Here is a 17,660-nt window from a genome sequence, read left to right as displayed (position 1 = left end):
TCTTCAAAGGGCATAGTAGGAATACCTATGGGACCTAGGTCGGAGGCATGGTGGAGGGAGCCAGTAGCTACACAGTGCTCCAAAATACAGTTTAAAGGATGTGAGAGATCAGGACAATACATGATTCAGAGGTGAAATTTAGGTTGACTCAGCCTTCCATCCTTCTGAGGTCGGTAAAATGAGCACCCAGCTTGCTGGAGGTCAAGTGTAGATGACTGGGGAAGGCAAACCACCCCATAAAAGTGCCAAGAAAACATCGTGATAGGACGTCACCTCATGGGTTGGTAACGACTCGGTGCTTGCACAGGGGGGACTACCTTTGCCTTTTACCAGGGGTGGAATTCTAGCAGGAGCTCCTTTCATAGTAGGCCATACACCCTCTGATGCAGCCAATCCTCCAAGAGCTTACAAAAAGAGCCTTGTAAGCTCTTGGAGGATTGGCTACATCAGGGGTGTGTGGCCTAATATGCAAAGGAGCTCCTGCTAGAATTCCACCCCTGCCTTTTACCTTTTTATAGAAAGATTGCCCTGACCTGGATGGTCCAGGCAAGCCTGATCTCGTCTGCTCTCCAAAGCTAAGCGGGGTCAGCCTTGCTTATTATTTCGATGAGGGACCGCCAAGGAAATATCAGGGTTGCTACACAGAGGGAGGCAATAGCAAACCACCTCTGTTTGTCTCTCACCTTGGAAACCTATGAGGTTGGCTGTAAGTCGGTTGCAACGATGACCCCCCCCCCAAAAAAAAATAGACAGGTTGCCCTATTTTTCATTTTTAAGCCTTTTTGAATGCCAAGCTGGGCTGATGTTGAATAGTAAAAAATGGGATGGGGAGAGGCAGTCAGAGAAGGATTGCCGTAGGATAGCATGCCACTGAAACCAGAGCAGTTCTGTGGAGAGACGGCTGGACGTGGGCCTGAGCATAAACCTGTGGGTTCAGTGATAGATTCACTAGAGGATTTTGAGCAAGTCTCTCTGGGGTCTGTTGAAATGAGAATACTTCCGACATACCTTGCAGAATTGTTCTGGACCAAACTTACCACGACTGTACAAGAACAAGTGATAGGCAAAAGAAGAATACCAGTGCGCCCCAGAGGAAAGCATGAAGTTAAGATATTCAAGCTCATAAAGCTTTTAGTTCAGCATCAGATTTTTGGAATTAATTGGGATATTAATCAGAGGAAAAAACTTTGGTGTGGGGGGGGAACGTTCTCTTAGGTGTCCATCTGCAAATCTACAGGTTTCAGAAGCCAATGATGGAAAATATGCAGGTGCTCTTCAAACACACACACACCAGCTCTGTGTATCATGTCTGGTGAAAACATGCTTCCATTGTGCTTAAACTGCATCCCATATCTTTAAAGAAGCAAACTCATTTCTGCTTGTTTCTCTTTTTCTTACAGTTCGACAAGTATGCTCCCAAACTCGATAATCCTTATTTTCGACATTCCAACGTGAGTGCTTTTGCGGGTCTTCGGGGGTTTGTGGGGGCAGGGATTAGGCTGGTTGAACCATACTTCAGCTTGTCAATGTTTTCCTTAAGTGTATTCAATGCAGCAAGTTGCTCTGACAAAGGGTTTTTTGGTCTTTAAATCCCTCCGTTTATTTCCCTTTTTAATCTATCATACCTTTTTAATTGGAATAGAGTGGTAAAGCTGCAGTATTGCAGGCTCTCTGCTCATGCCCTGAGTTTGATCTCAGCAGAAACTGGGTTCAGGTAGCTGGCTCAAGATTGATTCAGCCTTCCATCCTTCCAAGGTCGGTAAAAGGAGTACCCAGCTTGCTGGGGGGAAGTGTAGATGACTGGGGAAGGCAATGGCAAACCACCCCATTAAAAAGTCTGCCATGAAAACATGAAAGCAACCTCACCCCAGAGTCGGAAATGGCTGGTGCTTGCACAGGGGACTACCTTTACCTTTTACCTTTTTAAAATAATAAAATCATAAATGTCTTTTCAACTGTTCAGATTTTTTCAACTTTTCCTTCATATGTCCAGTTCTTTCTCCATTCTTTGTTGCTGTTTTCTTATTGCAGTGGTACGCTCATGTCTGGCCTATACCATTTCAGTCTGCAGATGACTGAATGCTTCCCCCATACAACAAAAAAACCCACAATCTTGATCACAGAAATTGAGCATATCAAGAGAGAGGCTAAGTCTTTTTCTTAGCATCTTGTTTTCTATTTTTTGTGTGTCTGAAGGAACCGTGCCCCCCCTCCACTTGTGGTCTGCAATAGGTAAAGCCATCACATAGGTTTCCCATCTCAGTTTTACCATCTCATTGAGTACTCGGTCTGAGTCTTCCACCATTTCTGTGCATCCTTCGTTCAGAATTAGAAACTGAAATGCAACACAGTAGTCCATTTTGGAACTAGCTAATTCTAAATAGAACCACTCAGTTTTGTGCCATAATTAAAAAGCTGTCTGCTCAATAATGGGGACCAAATTGGCATATCTTGATGATGCATTTTTAACCTCAGCAGAACTTTGCTAGTTTATTTGTCGCTTTTGCTGAATGATAATCTGGAACCTCTCTTGGACTATTGCTGTTTCTTAATAGTATCTGTATCCTATTACTGTCAGTTTATAGTTGCATTTCCTTATTTATTCTTTGGCCATAGCTCACCTTATTTCAAGAACTTTATTGCAAATGGGTTGCTACGTTCTGCCTCTTTTCTCCAAATAAGCACCATCATACTTATTTTTCATCATTGTCCTCCAAATACAGAGAAATGAGTGAAATCTTATTCAGTGGCCCTTTTTTCTATGATATCCACATATTCTTAGTGGTTGGATCCAGCAGTGTGCAAGTACAAAGAGACTTAGGGCAATTCCATTTGTGCAAGATCCTGTACAACACCTAGTGCTTCACTTTCTATATGCGATAGTGCCCAGAAATTATGCAAGATGAAACACAAGTAGGGATATGATAAAGTTTGATTTCGCGCAAGCCCCTACCATTGATTTTTCTTGTGTTTCTGTTTTGCTCAGGAGCTGGAAATTTTTGCTGGAGCCAGCCCAATGATATTTTAGGCATGCACTCTTCTCAGCCAACTTGTGAACCTTTTCCCCATCCTCCCATAGCAATTGCATCTGACCAGTTCTAACCAGCCATATGGAGATGTCACTATTCCAGTCTATATGTCACTGTAGAGTTTTCTATATTTACCCCTTTTTCTCTCAGGGTAGGAAACTAGCTTGTAGACCTGAACAACCTCTCAACAGAACCAGAGCTAACTTCTTCTCACCTATAAAGCTCAAACACAACTGCATTTGAGAGGCAAAGAAATATTTCCAGTGCAAGCATTTGACAACGTGATAGTTCCTCTTGTCATAAAAATAACAGCCAGAATATAAAGATTGCCAAAAAGATGGTGATGAGGAAAAGAGCAAGAAGACGGGCACAAAGAAATTACAGAGAAAGACTGTGGCAGAAGAATCACAGCAACACCTAATTACCTGGCTGGAGGAATCACAAAGATCCAGAATAGAAGCTATGTGCCTTGAAAACTCAGTGGAGGAGGACCTAATTTAAAACCTTTTCACCTTTGCATTGTTGCAGCTGCATTGATTAAGAAGCCACAAAATCATTTCCACGCATACAAAACATTTAATGGTAATTTATATAAACAATGGATGCTGTGTTGGTGTTAGAAACGAAGAACATAAGAGAAGGCATGTTGGATCAGGCCAGTGGCCCATCCAGTCCAACACTCTGTCACACAGTGGTCAAAAAACCTGGTGCCATCAGGAGGTCCACCAGGGGGGCCAGGGCACTAGAACCCCTCCCATTGTTGCCCCCCCCCAAGCACCAAGAATACAAAGCATCACTACCTTAGACAGAGAGTCCCATCTATAAGAACATAAGAGAAGCCATGTTGGATCAGGCCGGTGGCCCATCCAGTCCAACACTCTGTGTCACACAGTGGTCAAAAAACCAGGTGCCATCAGGAGATCCATCAGGGGGACCAAGACACTAGAAGCCCTCCCACTGTGCCCCTCCCCCAAGCACCAAGAATACAGGGAGTCCCATCTATACCCTGTGGCTAATAGCCACTGATGGACCTCAGTTCCATATGTTTATCCAATCCCCTCATGAAGCTCTAAACTAAACTACGGTTTAGAGAATCAATAAGGGCCCACCTTTGGGTTTGGGGTTGTTTTAGGGGAGCCATTTTATCATGGCTGGGATACAGAAGCTTTGGAGTGAGCAGGACCCTTCAGCCTGTCTCCTTCCTAAAAGACAGTGCCAGAATCCAAGCAAGTCAGCATCACCCTTGCAATGCATGCCTGACGGCACACTTATCACCTTTCATTCTCCTGCAGCTCCCTTTTTATCAGCTGCTGCATCAGAAGCGGCATTCTGGGACCGCAGACTGTGGAAAATTAAAAGCGTGTGCTGATAATAGTGGACTTCATGGCTGGCAACTGTGATAATTACCTTGTAACTGGGAGGCAGATAAAGATTAGAGATGCCAAGCAGGCTGCTTTCACACTCGCTTAAAGTGACACGTTTCACAGAAGGGCCGTAATAGTAGCGCTGGAGAATTATAGTGGAGGGTAAATTCCCCCCTCTTGTGAAATGAAGCAATTTCATTTGTGTCAAAAGAGCATCTGGTATGGCATGGGCCTAGAAAAACTGCAGCAGGTGGGTCTTTTGTAGGAAGGCCCGTGTGAGAACTCTTTCCTGAGGACTGGCAGACCTGCTCTTGAAGATGGACTCCGGTGATGTCCTCCTCAGGCCAAGCAGAACTGAAATTTTATCACTGCTGCAATAGTTTGCTGCTTTATCTTGGACTGTGGGCAGAGCTGGGTGTTTCTGGCATGCCCCGTGGATTCAGGAGCTCAAGCTTTTTCACTTTCCTTTGCCAAATCATGCTCCTAGCTCTCAAGGCTGTGCAACAAGCCAGTTTGGTGTAGTGGTTAAGTGCGCGGACTCTTATCTGGGAGAACCGGGTTTGATTCCCCACTTCTCCGCCTGCATCTGCTGGAATGGCCTTGGGTCAGCCATAGCTCTCGTAGGAGTTGTCCTTGAAAGGGCAGCTTCTGGGAGAGCCCCTCTCAGCCCCACCCACCTCACAGGGTGTTTGTTGTGGGGGAGGAAGATAAAGGAGATTGTGAGCCGCTCTGGGACTCTGAGTGGGGGGTGGAATATAAATCCAATTTCTTCTTCTTAAAAATAATGAGTTAGTCCTACATTCAAATAGTAAAGAGCCCAGTGGCGCAGAGTGGTAAAGCTGCAGTACTGCAGTCGGAGCCCTCTGCTCACAACCTGAGTTCGATCCCAGCGGAATCTGGTTCAGGTAGCCAGCTCCAGGTTGACTCAGCCTTCCATCCTTCCAAGGTCAGTAAAATGAGTACCCAGCTTGCTGGGGAGAAAGTGTAGATGACTGGGGAAGGCAATGGCAAACCACCCTGTAAAAAGTCTTCCATGAAAATGCTGTGAAAGCAACGTCACCCCAGAGTCAGAAATGACTGGTGCTTGCACAGGGGACTACCTTTACCTTTTTTTTACATTCGAATAGGACAGAGCCAGCCTTCCAGAGGTAACCAGGTGGCACTTTGGAGTGATGCTTGCCTTTAACCAACAGAATAAGCAAATAGGGTTTTTCCAGTGCCCCAGCTGCTGAGCTTGAGTGTCCCCATCAAAATGCTACCTGCCCAGCTGGGCTGTGTTCCTGGGATTACACCATGTTATCTTGTGATGCTGTTGTAATAAGGAAGGTCCAATCATCAGACCATCACGCAACAATTATGCAACGAACTATCATGCAACAATCACTGTGGCCTTGTACGTCAATACCTGTTGTTGGCAATGGGATTCCAAGGAATGATTTTGATAGCCAGTCAGCAGTAAGGTTTGAAAGTGTATTCACTCAACAGGAGATTCTACCAAGCAAACATATTGTATCATTCAGTGATGTGTTTTTAAGAAAATTTTATTATAAGTCAAAACTTGTATTAACTTATTAACACTTGCTACTGTAAGCATGACAATTTAATTTAATTTAGTATTTTTTCTTTTTTGTTGGTAAATAATGACAGACAGTACTAATAACTATATTGTTTAGTAACAACTACTATAATGCTGTAAATGGACAATAATCAATAAAAAGTATATATATATTTTTAAAGTGCATTCACACCCTGCATATCACCACATTCAGTTCAGTGCTGTCTGGCCAACGAAAGATCGCTCTTTAAAGGAAAGGAAAGGTCCCCTGTGCAAGCACCAGTCATTTCCAACTCTGGGTGACGTTGCTTTCACGACGTTTTCATGGCAGACTTTTTTACGGGGTGGTTTGCCATTGCCTTCCCCAGTCATCTACACTTCCCCCCCTGGGTACTCATTTGACCGACCTTGGAAGGATGGAAGGCTGAGTCAACCTCGAGCCGGCTACCTGAAAACCCAGCTACCGCCGGGGATTGAACTCAGGTCGTGAGCAGAGCTTAGGACTGCAGTACTGCAGCTTTAACACTCTGCACCACAGGGCTCTTCGATAAATTCAAAGAATATGTTGCCATGGTTAAAAACAGATTTTAAAGCTCTTTAAAACTGCATCTTTATTAGCAAGAAAATATGCTTCTCAAAGCTGGCAACTGCAGACAACCTGTATCTTCCACGGAACGTCCTCTTTCGAGACGGGATGCGGAGCCGCCAATCAAAACATCTGTGAATTTAATTCAGGAGAGAATGCGGCAATGGGTTACATCACTCTGAAATGATTCCCTAGATTTTTCAGGAGAGCATCTTTTAAAAAAAAAAAAAAAAAGCTGTTAAATATATTATGACGGGGTGGCCAACGGTAGCTCTCCAGATGTTTTTGCCTACAACTCCCATCAGCCCCAGCCATTGACCATACTGGCTGGGGCTGATGGGAGTTGCAGGCAAAAAACATCTGGAGAGCTACCGTTGGCCACCGCTGTATTATGGTATTTTGGCTAGCTTTCTAGTCTTGTTCTTTTTTTTTTTTCAAAGCAAAAGTCTTGAAATTTAATTTGGGAAAGGTTGCTGTTTCTTCTTTTAATTAAAAGTTTGTACAGTCAGGACAAAGTTGCTTGCGCATGTATTATTTATCTGTAATGTAAGCACTCCCCCCTCTTCTTTTTTCCTCTCTCCCCCAGTTTTTTCCAAGCTACCCTCCAGCCATGCCCGGAATGCCACCGATGCTTCCGCATTCAGGTCCCTTCGGGTCTCTTCAGGGAGCTTTTCAGCCGAAGGTACAGATTTATTATGGTTCCAGTCAATTATTTTGTTCTTTGTCAGGAACAGAATGATTAGAATGCATCCAAGCCATGTTCAAATGAGATTCATCTAGCAGAGTAGCGAAGAACACTGCAATCCAGGAAGACTCCTGGTTCAAATCTCACTTCTGCTGTGAATTTAAGGGGTGGCCTCAGGGCAGGAGTGGCCAAACTTGCTTAGTGTAAGAACCATATAGAATACACATCAGATGTTTGAGAGTCTCCAGACATGAATGTCAGATGTTTGAGAGAAGGGAGGGAGGAAGTCGAATAGATGGGGAAGAGGGAGGGAGAGCTGGAAAGAAAGCAGCTTTAAATGCATTCTCCAGGCTGCCAGTTGGCTTGGCTTGGTGAAGTAATTTAAAGAGACAAATGCCTTCTCCAAGCCAGCAGATGGGGTGTTGGGGGCTTCGAGAGCCACACAATATGTGTGCAAGAGCCACATGTGGCTCCCGAGGCACAGATTGGCCATCCCTGCCTTAGGGCAAAACTTTCTCTCAGGCCTGGTCAGGTGGCAGAATGAATCAGAAAGATCCCTGAGGTGTGAGAATGGTTCATAGCACTTCAGATCGCGGGGGGATTCAAGTTTTCATAAAGCTACTCATAGAAAAATTTTCTGAAGTTTTTTTTCTTTTTAAGGTAGATTGGTGGGGAGTTAGTTTAGGCCGGAGGTTCTCAACCTCTTTGAGCCTGTGGGCACCTTTTGAATTCTGATACAGGGTGGTGGGCACATCCATAAAATGGTTGCCCAAAGTGGCTGCTGCAGAAGGTGGAACCAGCCACAAAATGGCTGCCACCACTTACCTTTAGTCGCACAAAGTTGCAAAGGGAGGCTTGGGGATGACCAGTGTTCCCAAGTAGCATAGAGGGAGGTTCTAGCCACGCTACAACGCTACAGTACCAACGCTGAAGGTCCAGTTTAAACACATGGAAGCATTTATCTTTTAACATCCAGACTCAGAAAAAATTTCTGGACAACTTGAAAGTCTTGCTCTCTGCTGTAAGCAGTAAGTCTGACTTGCATACAATAGTCATGTGGCTCTTTGGATTGATGGTAATTGGGAATGTAGCTCTCTGCCAGCTGTGGAGTGAGTACCAGTAATCTACACAATGTCACTTGAGTGGAAAATGGATTAGGAAAGTTCAGCTATGATACTAATGGTCAGCTTTTGATCTTAGTGCTATACATTGCTGTGCTGTAGAAAGAAGACATTGACTGGGGCTTCTTGCATTTAAAGAGACTTAGCTCTTTTGCTCTGTCTGGAGCCAGGAAATGGGATTGCGTGGGCATTGCTGCACCGATGCTGGGGGAAAGCTGCTTTGAAACCCAGAAGCAGGGCTTTTTTTGTAGCAGGAACCCCTTTGCATATTAGGCCACACCCTTCTGATGTAGCCAATCCTCCTGGAGCTTACAGTAGGCCCTGTACTAACAGCCCTTTAAGCTCTTGGAGGATTGGCTACATCAGGGGTGTGTGGCCTATATGCAAAGGAGTTCCTACTACAAAAAAAAGCCCTGCCCAGGAGGCAGGTACCCTAAATTTCTGGCAGTTCAGGACATCTCATCTAAGACTTGTAAAGATGGGGTTGTGTTTGATACAGCAAAAATGCATCGTTAAGAGGATAGAGCCAAGATCTGCTAAACCAGTGGTATCCAACTTTTTTGACACCAGGGACCGGTTTAGTGGAAGACAATTTTTCCACAGACTGAGCAGCAGAGCTGGCGCATCCACTAGGCAGCATTTGGCAGCTGCCTAGGGCACTGGCTCTTCCGGGGCGCTCTTTGAGGACCCGCCACCGCTGCACACCCTAAGACGCGGTCCGCGCACTCCCCATCAGCACTCCATGTGGCTCCCTTTGAAGCAAGGGGCAGGAGGGCCGCGCAGAGCGCTGGAGGGGACTGTCTTTGGCTGGGCGGCAGTGGGCTGTGCGCGCGCTCCCCGCCAGTGCTCTGCGTGGCCCTCCCGCCCCTTGCTTCAAAGGGAGCCGCACGGAGCACTGGCGGGGAGCGTGCACAATCCGCCACCGCTGCCGTCCAGCCAAAGACGCTCCCCGCCAGCACTCCGCGGCCCTCCCATCCCTTGCTTCAGAAGCAGCCAGCTGGCTCCCTTTGAAGCAGGGGGTGGGAGGATCATGCGGAGCGCAGGCGGGGAGTGCGCACCCTGATGACGTCAAGGGGAGGGCGGGGCCCATTTTCGGCCTGGGGCGCTGGAAAGGCCAGCACCGGGCCTGCTGGGCAGGTGGGGGTGATGGCTTCAGCATGATACAATTGTGCACTTTATTTCTATTACATTGTAATATATAATGAAATAATTATACAGCTCACAGCCCAGTTGCTAATAGGCTGAGGGCCGGTACCGCTCCATGGCCCAGGGGTTGGGGACCCGTCTGTGTTAAACCACCAGGACAGAGAGTTGCTGCATTTAACTCTTCTGCCATACTAGTCTGAGAGTCTTTTCCTCCTGTACGCAGTCTTTAATTTGTAAAATGTACTAACACGTTTAGTCAGTTTAAGGAGGGAAGAGGAAAAACAATCCATAATACGCAGACAGTTATTGATTGCATCTTTATAAACATGAAGCCAGGGCTTGTTTTGATAAAGCCACGTTCCTAAGTGATGAGGTCGTATGGATGTCCTGTCATTTCTGCAGACGCATCTCTGTGCAGAGATAAGAAGGCAAATTCTGCAGAAAAGGCAGCCTTGCCATCCATTATGCCCTGCGCTTACCAAAACAAACAACGGCAAAAATGCTGGGCAGCATGCCGTGCAAACAAAAAAATTAGGGATGAGTTGGAACTGCTGCAGACTTGTGAGCTCACTTTCACAAGAAACAATTGCTGTGTTTGTGGAGTAAGATAAATGTGTTGCCACGTTCCCATTCTTTCCTTTTGGAACTTCATGGGAACACGCAGGGCATGAGTTCCAATGCCATTCAACGATTAAACAGAATTGTTGCTGTACAACAAAAAGCACAGGAGCCGCTGAAGACCCCCTTTTTAGCTGTTTGATCGTGATAGTCACTGGCCACAATCCCACCGGATGGGTTTCTCATATTCATGAGCCCATCTCTGTAACCAGTGAAGAGATGATCCCATAAACTGAAGCTAGATTCCTTAGCACTCTTCGTGGCATGGGACTAGGGTTGCCAAGTCCAATTCAAGAAATATCTGGGGACTTTGGGGTGGAACCAGGAGACCTTGGGGTGGAGCCCATAGCAAGGTTGTGACAAGCATAACTGAACTCCAAAGGGAGTTCTGGCCATCACGTTTAAAGGGAATGCACACCTTTTAACGCCTTCCTTCCATTGGAAATAATGAAGGATAGGGGTACCTTCTTTTGGGGCTCATAGAATTGGACTCCCATGTCCAATCCTTTTGAAACTTGGAGGGTATTTTGAGTTGAGGCAACAGATGCTATGCTGAACTTGTGGTGCCTCTACCTCAAAAAACATCCCCCCCAGAGTTCCAGATACCCGCAGATCAATTGGTCTCCATAGGGAATAATAGAGTGCCCAGCAGACATTTCCTTTCCCTCTCCCCCACTTTCTGATGACCCTGAAGCAGGGGAGGGCCTCCAAACCGGAGGATCCCCTGCTCCCACCTGGGGACTGTGTAGAAGAAAGCCACGGCTATGGTGTGCCTGCAGAGAGGAGAATACAGCTGCAGAAGTTGCATCAAGCACCCACCACCACCCCACGTCAACCCACTGTGAATCATTGGTAGGCAGCTGATGGTGTGAGTAGGTTCACCTCATCCTCGGACTGTTCTGTACCTGTGAGCACTTGTGTGCAAAAAGGTGACCCTGCCACTTCACCGCACGCTGATTCAGCTGGGAAATGGAGAGATGGGCTTATAATAAGCACCAAAAGCGGGCCTTGAAAGCATCTGATCCTTGACAGAAGTCCAGGGCTAATCAGTTTCTGCATCTCCCAAGTTCCCACTCAGCAGCAATCAGCCTCAGCCCAGAAGGGGGCCAGTCCTGTGCCTCGCTTGTTCCAGGAAGGCATTGAAAGGATAAAAGGCAGACTTTCTTGTGTCTTTTGAGGAGTCCACCCATTCCCCACTTAACAGCTTGTAAAGCAGCACAAAAAATTAGCCCGATGTTCTGCCCTCGGTACACGTGAGCCTGCCCTTTCTGCATTTTTGCAGCTTTGCACAGTTCAACTTTGCCAGATTGGAAGTGTAGCCGATGCAGCTAAATTATCTATAAGTCGCAGCAGTCATGATTCACCTCCTTGGAGAGAAGATAAGGCTGCAGTCTCTACAGCAGGCCAAAACCCCACACAAATCATCCTAACCTTTTTCTTCTCCTTAAACTTTCCTCTTCCTCCCACGTGGCTGCATGAAGCCCTAGATCATCGTGACAGGCCACATTCTCGGTGGCTGACCGTGGCATAATGAATTCTGTCTTTTTTGCCCTCCACAGCAGAGAGTTTGTTTTTCTTTCCCTCCCCGCTTCTCATGTCACTTCCCCCAGGCCTCCTACGTAAATCCCCACCACATGAATCCAACCTGACTGCAAACTTCTCCCAGCTACTTTCCCAAAGGCCATTTCTCATGAGCTAGGAGCTGGAAAAGGTCAAAAGTATTCAATTTACTTTGCCAAAGGAAGCATTTCCATCTGTCTTCAGGGGGACAGAAGGACCAAAGGGCACTCTATCACTCATACCATTAATGTGATGTGACCTTAAAAATGCAGGCCTCCCTACCCGTCAGTTTGCAAAAGGGGCCTGACAGCCCTTCCAGCATGCACTTTGCCCAGGCAAAGATTTTTTTAGTTTTCTTCCATCCCTCAGACTCTTAAAACCACCCTTGACCCGTCATACCTAAACGGCATCAGGACATTCACGGACTGTTCCTAAACCTTCCTCGCTTGAAATCCGACAGCCGTTTGGCTCGAGTCAAGCAGTTAAATGTCTCGCTGGGGAATTAAAGCTAAACTTTCCGCGCTCATCTCGGAGAACAACAGGTGCAGTGTCATGGGAAGGAAAAGACTCATCGCTGGCACCGGGCCCCGCCTCATCCAGCGAGAGAGCAGATGCCTGTAGTCTCTGGACTGGGTTAACCAAGGTGTTAATCACCATAGGGATAGCACTTCAGGCCTGACAGAACCATTGGTGTTCTTTCATAGAACACACCGTCATGGTATCTGACAAAAGGAGCACTGACTTTCAGAAGTTGATACCCCCAAAATCCTGTCATTCTCAGAAGTTAATACCCCCAAAATCCTGTTGTTCTCTAAGGTGCTATTGAACTCAAATCTGGGTATTCTACTGTGGATCAACATGGCTGCCTTCTGAGTCTTGTGCATACATGTGTCTCCTTCCCAGGGGTAGAATTCTTGCAGGAGCTCCTTTGAATATTAGGCCACACACCCCTGATATAGCCAATCCTCCAAGAGCTTACAAAGCTTTTTTTGTAAGCTCTTGGAGGATTGGCTACATTGTGGGGGTGTGGCCTAATATGCAAAGGAGCTCCTGCTAGAATTCCACCCCCAGTCCTTCCAGATTTGCAAGAAACTTTATTTGTTTGAGAGATTTGAGTTTGTGGAAAAGGAGAATGGTGGACTTTGAGATGCGGCTGTGAAGCAGCCTGTTTAGCTTCTGGTAAACAACTCACAGAAGACGGTGGTGGTGGTGGTGGTAGAGGAAAGTGTCATCAAGTCGCAATGGATTTATGGTGGCCGCCTAGGATTTCAAGGCAAGAGAACATGCAGAGGTGGTTTGCCATTGCCTTCCTCCACTTCACAAGCTTGTTATTCCTTGGAGGTCACCTATCCAAAGACTATCCCGGGCAACTCCTGCTTAGCTTCCAAGATATGATGGTGATTAACATGTGGAATTCACTGCCACAGGAGGTGGCAGCGGCTACAAGCATAGCCAGCTTCAAGAGGGGATTGGATCAACATATGGAGCAGCGTATTGTTGGAACTCTCTGTCTGGGGCAGTGATGCTCTGTATTCTTGATACTTGGGAGGGGCAACTGTGTGAGGACTTCTAGTGTCCTGGCCCCACTGATGGCACCTGGGTTTTTTGGCCACTGTGTGACACAAAGTGTTGGACTGGATGGGCCATTGGCCTCATCCAACATGGCTTCTCTTATGTTCTTATGAGATTGAATTAGCCTTGGCCATCCAGCTCAGGGCACCAAAGGAAATTAGCAAGGTGAATGTGCGCCATGAGTACAGAGGTGCAGTTTAATTATTTGCAGAAAAGGAGGGGGAGGGGGAAAAGTGGCATCAATTAAAGAGAAGAGGCAAAGCAATGGCTAGGAGGAGTGGCATTGACAGATTTCTGTCCAGACCCATCAAGTACAAGCTTGTCCCTCTGTTATGCAAGGAAACTAGGAAGTGAACCATGTGTGTGACTCGAGGAGGAGGGGCACAGTGTGCCCCCTCCCCCAGTGGGCATGAGACAGAATTTAATAATACAGAATTAAACGCAAAGCCACCAGGAGGTGTCAAGGGCAGCAGTGGAGCGGAGCCAGGGATGGGAGCCCAAAGCGATATAGAGGATTCATAGGGTGGATCATAAGAAAAGGAAGTTGGATGCATACCAAATTGTCAAGTAGGGCCTAAGGCCACATGGAAGTCCTGAGGTCTGGTTGAAGCAATAAATCTATCAAAACAGAATTCTTCCTTGGTCTCCCATCCAATTACTAACCAGGGTTGACCCTGCTTAGCTTCCAAGATCTGATGATATCAGGGTCGCCTGGGCTGTCTGGGTCAAGGCGTGATGGCTCTTAGCCTGTGATGAAACCTCTGGGGTACTGAATTCAGTTTTCAGAATATGGTGGAAAATGCACAGGTACATTCCCTCGCACATTCAGTGTTTACCATCATATATCGGAATCTGGAATTTGCAAAATAAATATCTGGTCAAAGATGCTGGGGTGTGTGTTGTGTCTTTCTCCTTCCTGAACTGTATATTTAAAAAGAATTTAGAAGCTGTGTAAGCAAGGTCTCTTTTGAGAGATAGTTTGGTGTAGTGGTTAAGAGCATGGAGAGAACTGGGTTTGATTCCCCACTCCTCCACGAGCAGCTGCTGGTGTGACCTTGATTCCATCACAAGTTCTCTCAGAGCTGTCCTCTCAAGAGGAGTTCTCTCAGACCTACCTACCTCACAGGGTGTCTGTTGTGGGGAGGGGAAGAGCAAGGAGATAGTAAGAGAGGTGTAAGTGAGAGGTGGGATATAAATCCAGTCTCTTCCTCATCTTCTGTGCACTTCTTCCTCCCCGATCTAACATGAACTCAGAATGTCACTAAGATGCCTCAGTCAGGAACTACTGATCTAACATTTTGAAGTAATACGAGTGTCATGTGAGAAAGCCCTCACTTTTAGCTAGAATCGTATTAAAAAAAAAAAAAGCACTACAATGTGGCTCATGTTTGGTTCTGTTTTTCTTGTAGACTTCAAATCCAATTGATGTAGCAAGCAGGCCTGGCGCAGTACACCACACTCTTCTGCAAAAGACACCAGGGGTAAGTATGGAAGTCGTACCTTCTGTCTTGTTTATGAATACTGCTGAAAGTTTTGGCCATTTTAAGTCACAGAATCATAAAACATAGGGTTGGGAGGGGCCATACAGGCCTTCTAGTCCAACCCCTGCTCCGTGCACGATCAGCCTAAAGAATCCTTGACAAGTGTTTGCCCAGCCAATACAAGAAAACTGTATTTGCTTGTTTGCTGTAAAAAAGGACAATTTTTGGTTCTGCTTTCCGTTCCCAGCATGCCACCATTTCAGAAGCCTGAGTATTAAGAGTGGGGCAATGTAAACATAGCATTTAGCTATTTTATCAGTGTTTTTAGAAGAAACAAACGTTAGATTATCAGATGGTAGCAGTAAAAAGTGTCATCTAGTCACAGCTGACTTATGGCAACCTTTCATGGGGTTTTCAAGGCAAGAGAAAACCAGAGGTGGTTTGCTATTGCCTGCCACTGTGTAGCAACCCTGGACTTGCTTGGTGGACTCCCATCTAAGTACCAGCCAGGACCAACCCTGCTTAGCTTCCAAGACATGAGACTGGGCTAGCCTGTAAACCTGAATTTCAAATTTCAGCTAATAAGTGGGTAGACTGCAATGCGTTGGAAATGCAGTTGATTCGTTTTCTGAAATTTTGGAGGCTTTTAGGTTTGTTCTTTCAGGTGACCGTCACTCCTAGACAAAACATTGCTTTCAGTCTTGTGCAAGAAGTCATGCAAAGGTTCATGCAGATTGGATGGGTTCTGCTGACCTTTGCATTTAATCACCCAAGGCAGCAGACACACATTCTACTTCTTCCCCATGACAACTGCACGCTAAGATTGCCTTGTGCCATTTCAAAGCCTGGGACCACAGCAGGGCTTTTTTGTAGCAGGAACTCCTTTGCATATTAGGCCACAACCCCCTGATGTAGCCAATCCTCCAGGAGCTTACAGGGCTCTTAGTACAGGGCCTACTGTAAGCTCCAGGAGGACTGGCTACATCAGGGGTGTGCGGCCTATGATGCAAAGGAGTTCCTGCTACAAAAAAAAGCCCTGGGACCACAGAATGATTAGAAGATACTTGATGCAGTGATCCTGTTTCAGCTAAGCAAGTCATGAGTCTGATCAGCACCTGAGAATCTACATAAATGCTTCTTTGAGTTCCTGTATGAAAAATAAACAGGATATAAAAATATTGCACACACACCAAAAAAAAATTCAGAGCTGGCCAAAATAAGGGGAGGCAGCGGCTCAGTGGTCAGACATCTGCTTTGCATGCAGTAGGTCTTAGGCTCAATCCATTCCTGGCGCTTCCAGTTTAAAGGATTCTGCCCATCTGAGTAGACAATCCTGACTTTGATAGACAAATTTGCTGATTCAGCATAAGGGTGCTTTGTCTGTTCCAACCACTATAGGAAGCTCACTGTCTTGCCAAGCAACTCTGTCTTTGCTGCGTTCCATTCAGTATTATCTCTTCCCTTGAATGACATGCCTTACTTTTGCTCTGTGTGACGGTTTTGAGAGAAGGCTGATCTCCTTTCCTACATTTTCCTTAGGTGTCTGACCCATACCGGCCTCCAGTACGAGTAAGTAAGGTTTGTCAGGGATTTTTTTTTTAATAAACATCTTATAAAACTGTTACTTGTATGATTTTGGAAATGTAAATGCATATTAAGTAAGCCTGTGTTGGCTCTCTCTCTCTCTCTCTTTCTCTCTCTCTCTCTCTCTCAAACTGGATGTGGTTTAAAGTATATGGAGCACTCTGTTTCACACCACCATGCCTTTCCTTCCTGCTTTGACTTTCCAAGGTGGCCCAAATTCAGCACCAAGAAAAGCTGGATTTTGCTGCCTGCATACATTTATGCAAACTGAACGGTTCTTTAGTTGAACAAGTTTACACAATGTCTTTTCTCCTGTATAATTCATTCCGTGGTATTTATGAGGGCCGGGGCTGAGTTGTGTAGGGCACTGGATCTTTTAACTGGAATTAACCTACGCATACCAAATTTATGTTTGTAGATTTAGTTATTGTTTGCAATAACTAAGACGTTGCCTGTGGGTGCCTTGATGCCCACCAACGTCTTTCCTGGTGCCCATCAAATGCTTTTTAAAGGTGGGCAGGGACAGGCAGAGGGTTTACCCAGCAAGTCTTCTGACTGGCCATTGGAGATCTGACTGGTGGTGCAGATTTTTTTTTTTAATTGCTTTGGCAGCAGCTGCCACCACAGCACAAGGGTTTTTATTGTATGGCTGAAGGTAAGCTGTGGCAGCCATTTTGTAAGGGAGCCACTTTGTGGCAGCCATTTTGTGGCTATACCCACCATGTCATATCAGAACTCTCCCCCCGCATTAATAATGGGTGTGATGAAGGTTGGGGGTTACGCAAAATCGAGGTGTAATAGCGACTAAAATGGAAATCCTGGGAACAAGCAGGGAGCTATGTTGAGACCAGAAATCATCACCACTCTAGTCTGCTAGAAACATATGCAGTTTGAGCCCTGCCCCTTTTGTGCAGCCATGAGAAACATAATCATTTATTTTTGGTGAGGAATGCATATTCCATGATTGGTGGCAAAAGACTGCTGAGCATACCTCCCCTCCAGTTTTTGTTTGTTTGTTTGTTTTTAATCCATACTTCTGAATGGTAAGCACAAATTAATAAGTTTAATTTCCGGCACCCTGAATGGCCGGTCCTGTTCATTGAGCTATCTGTCGATGGTGATTTTGTAGAATTGCTAGTTTTTTTTAAAACCCAAACCTCCCCCTTGTTTTGTTTTTAATCCATTCAATTGCAGAAGCCTGGCAAGTGGTGTGCCGTTCATGTCCAGATTGCCTGGCAGATCTACCATCACCAGCAGAAGATAAAGGTAAATGGACACGTTTATTCAGAAGCAAGAACCCTTTTTCTGGCTCTGGACAGGCTATATTCCCACTACGCTCCTCCCCGCCCCAATTAACAA

At 46.0% G+C, this 17,660-nt stretch overlaps 1 protein-coding gene across 19 annotated transcripts in view; it reads left to right on the top strand.

Annotated features, from left to right (window-relative positions):
• FBRSL1 (fibrosin like 1) overlaps positions 1 to 17,660 on the top strand; it is a 1,099,284-nt gene that overhangs the window by 1,057,455 nt on the left and 24,169 nt on the right. For 13 of the 19 annotated variants that reach the window (XM_060249814.1, XM_060249796.1, XM_060249808.1 and 10 more), the window contains 5 exons: positions 1,401 to 1,451; positions 7,121 to 7,216; positions 14,646 to 14,717; positions 16,257 to 16,295; positions 17,496 to 17,567. In XM_060249814.1, the coding sequence (XP_060105797.1) occupies positions 1,401 to 1,451; positions 7,121 to 7,216; positions 14,646 to 14,717; positions 16,257 to 16,295; positions 17,496 to 17,567 (330 nt within the window). The remainder of the gene's footprint in view (positions 1 to 1,400; positions 1,452 to 7,120; positions 7,217 to 14,645; positions 14,718 to 16,256; positions 16,296 to 17,495; positions 17,568 to 17,660) is intronic. The other 6 variants (XM_060249815.1, XM_060249816.1, XM_060249812.1 and 3 more) reach the window with 1 other exon arrangement.

The sequence above is a fragment of the Heteronotia binoei genome, chromosome 11 (assembly GCF_032191835.1).
Source record: "Heteronotia binoei isolate CCM8104 ecotype False Entrance Well chromosome 11, APGP_CSIRO_Hbin_v1, whole genome shotgun sequence".
NCBI classification, from domain to species: domain Eukaryota; kingdom Metazoa; phylum Chordata; class Lepidosauria; order Squamata; family Gekkonidae; genus Heteronotia; species Heteronotia binoei.
Note: the sequence above shows the minus strand (reverse complement) of the source record. Positions and strands in the feature narration are given on the sequence as shown.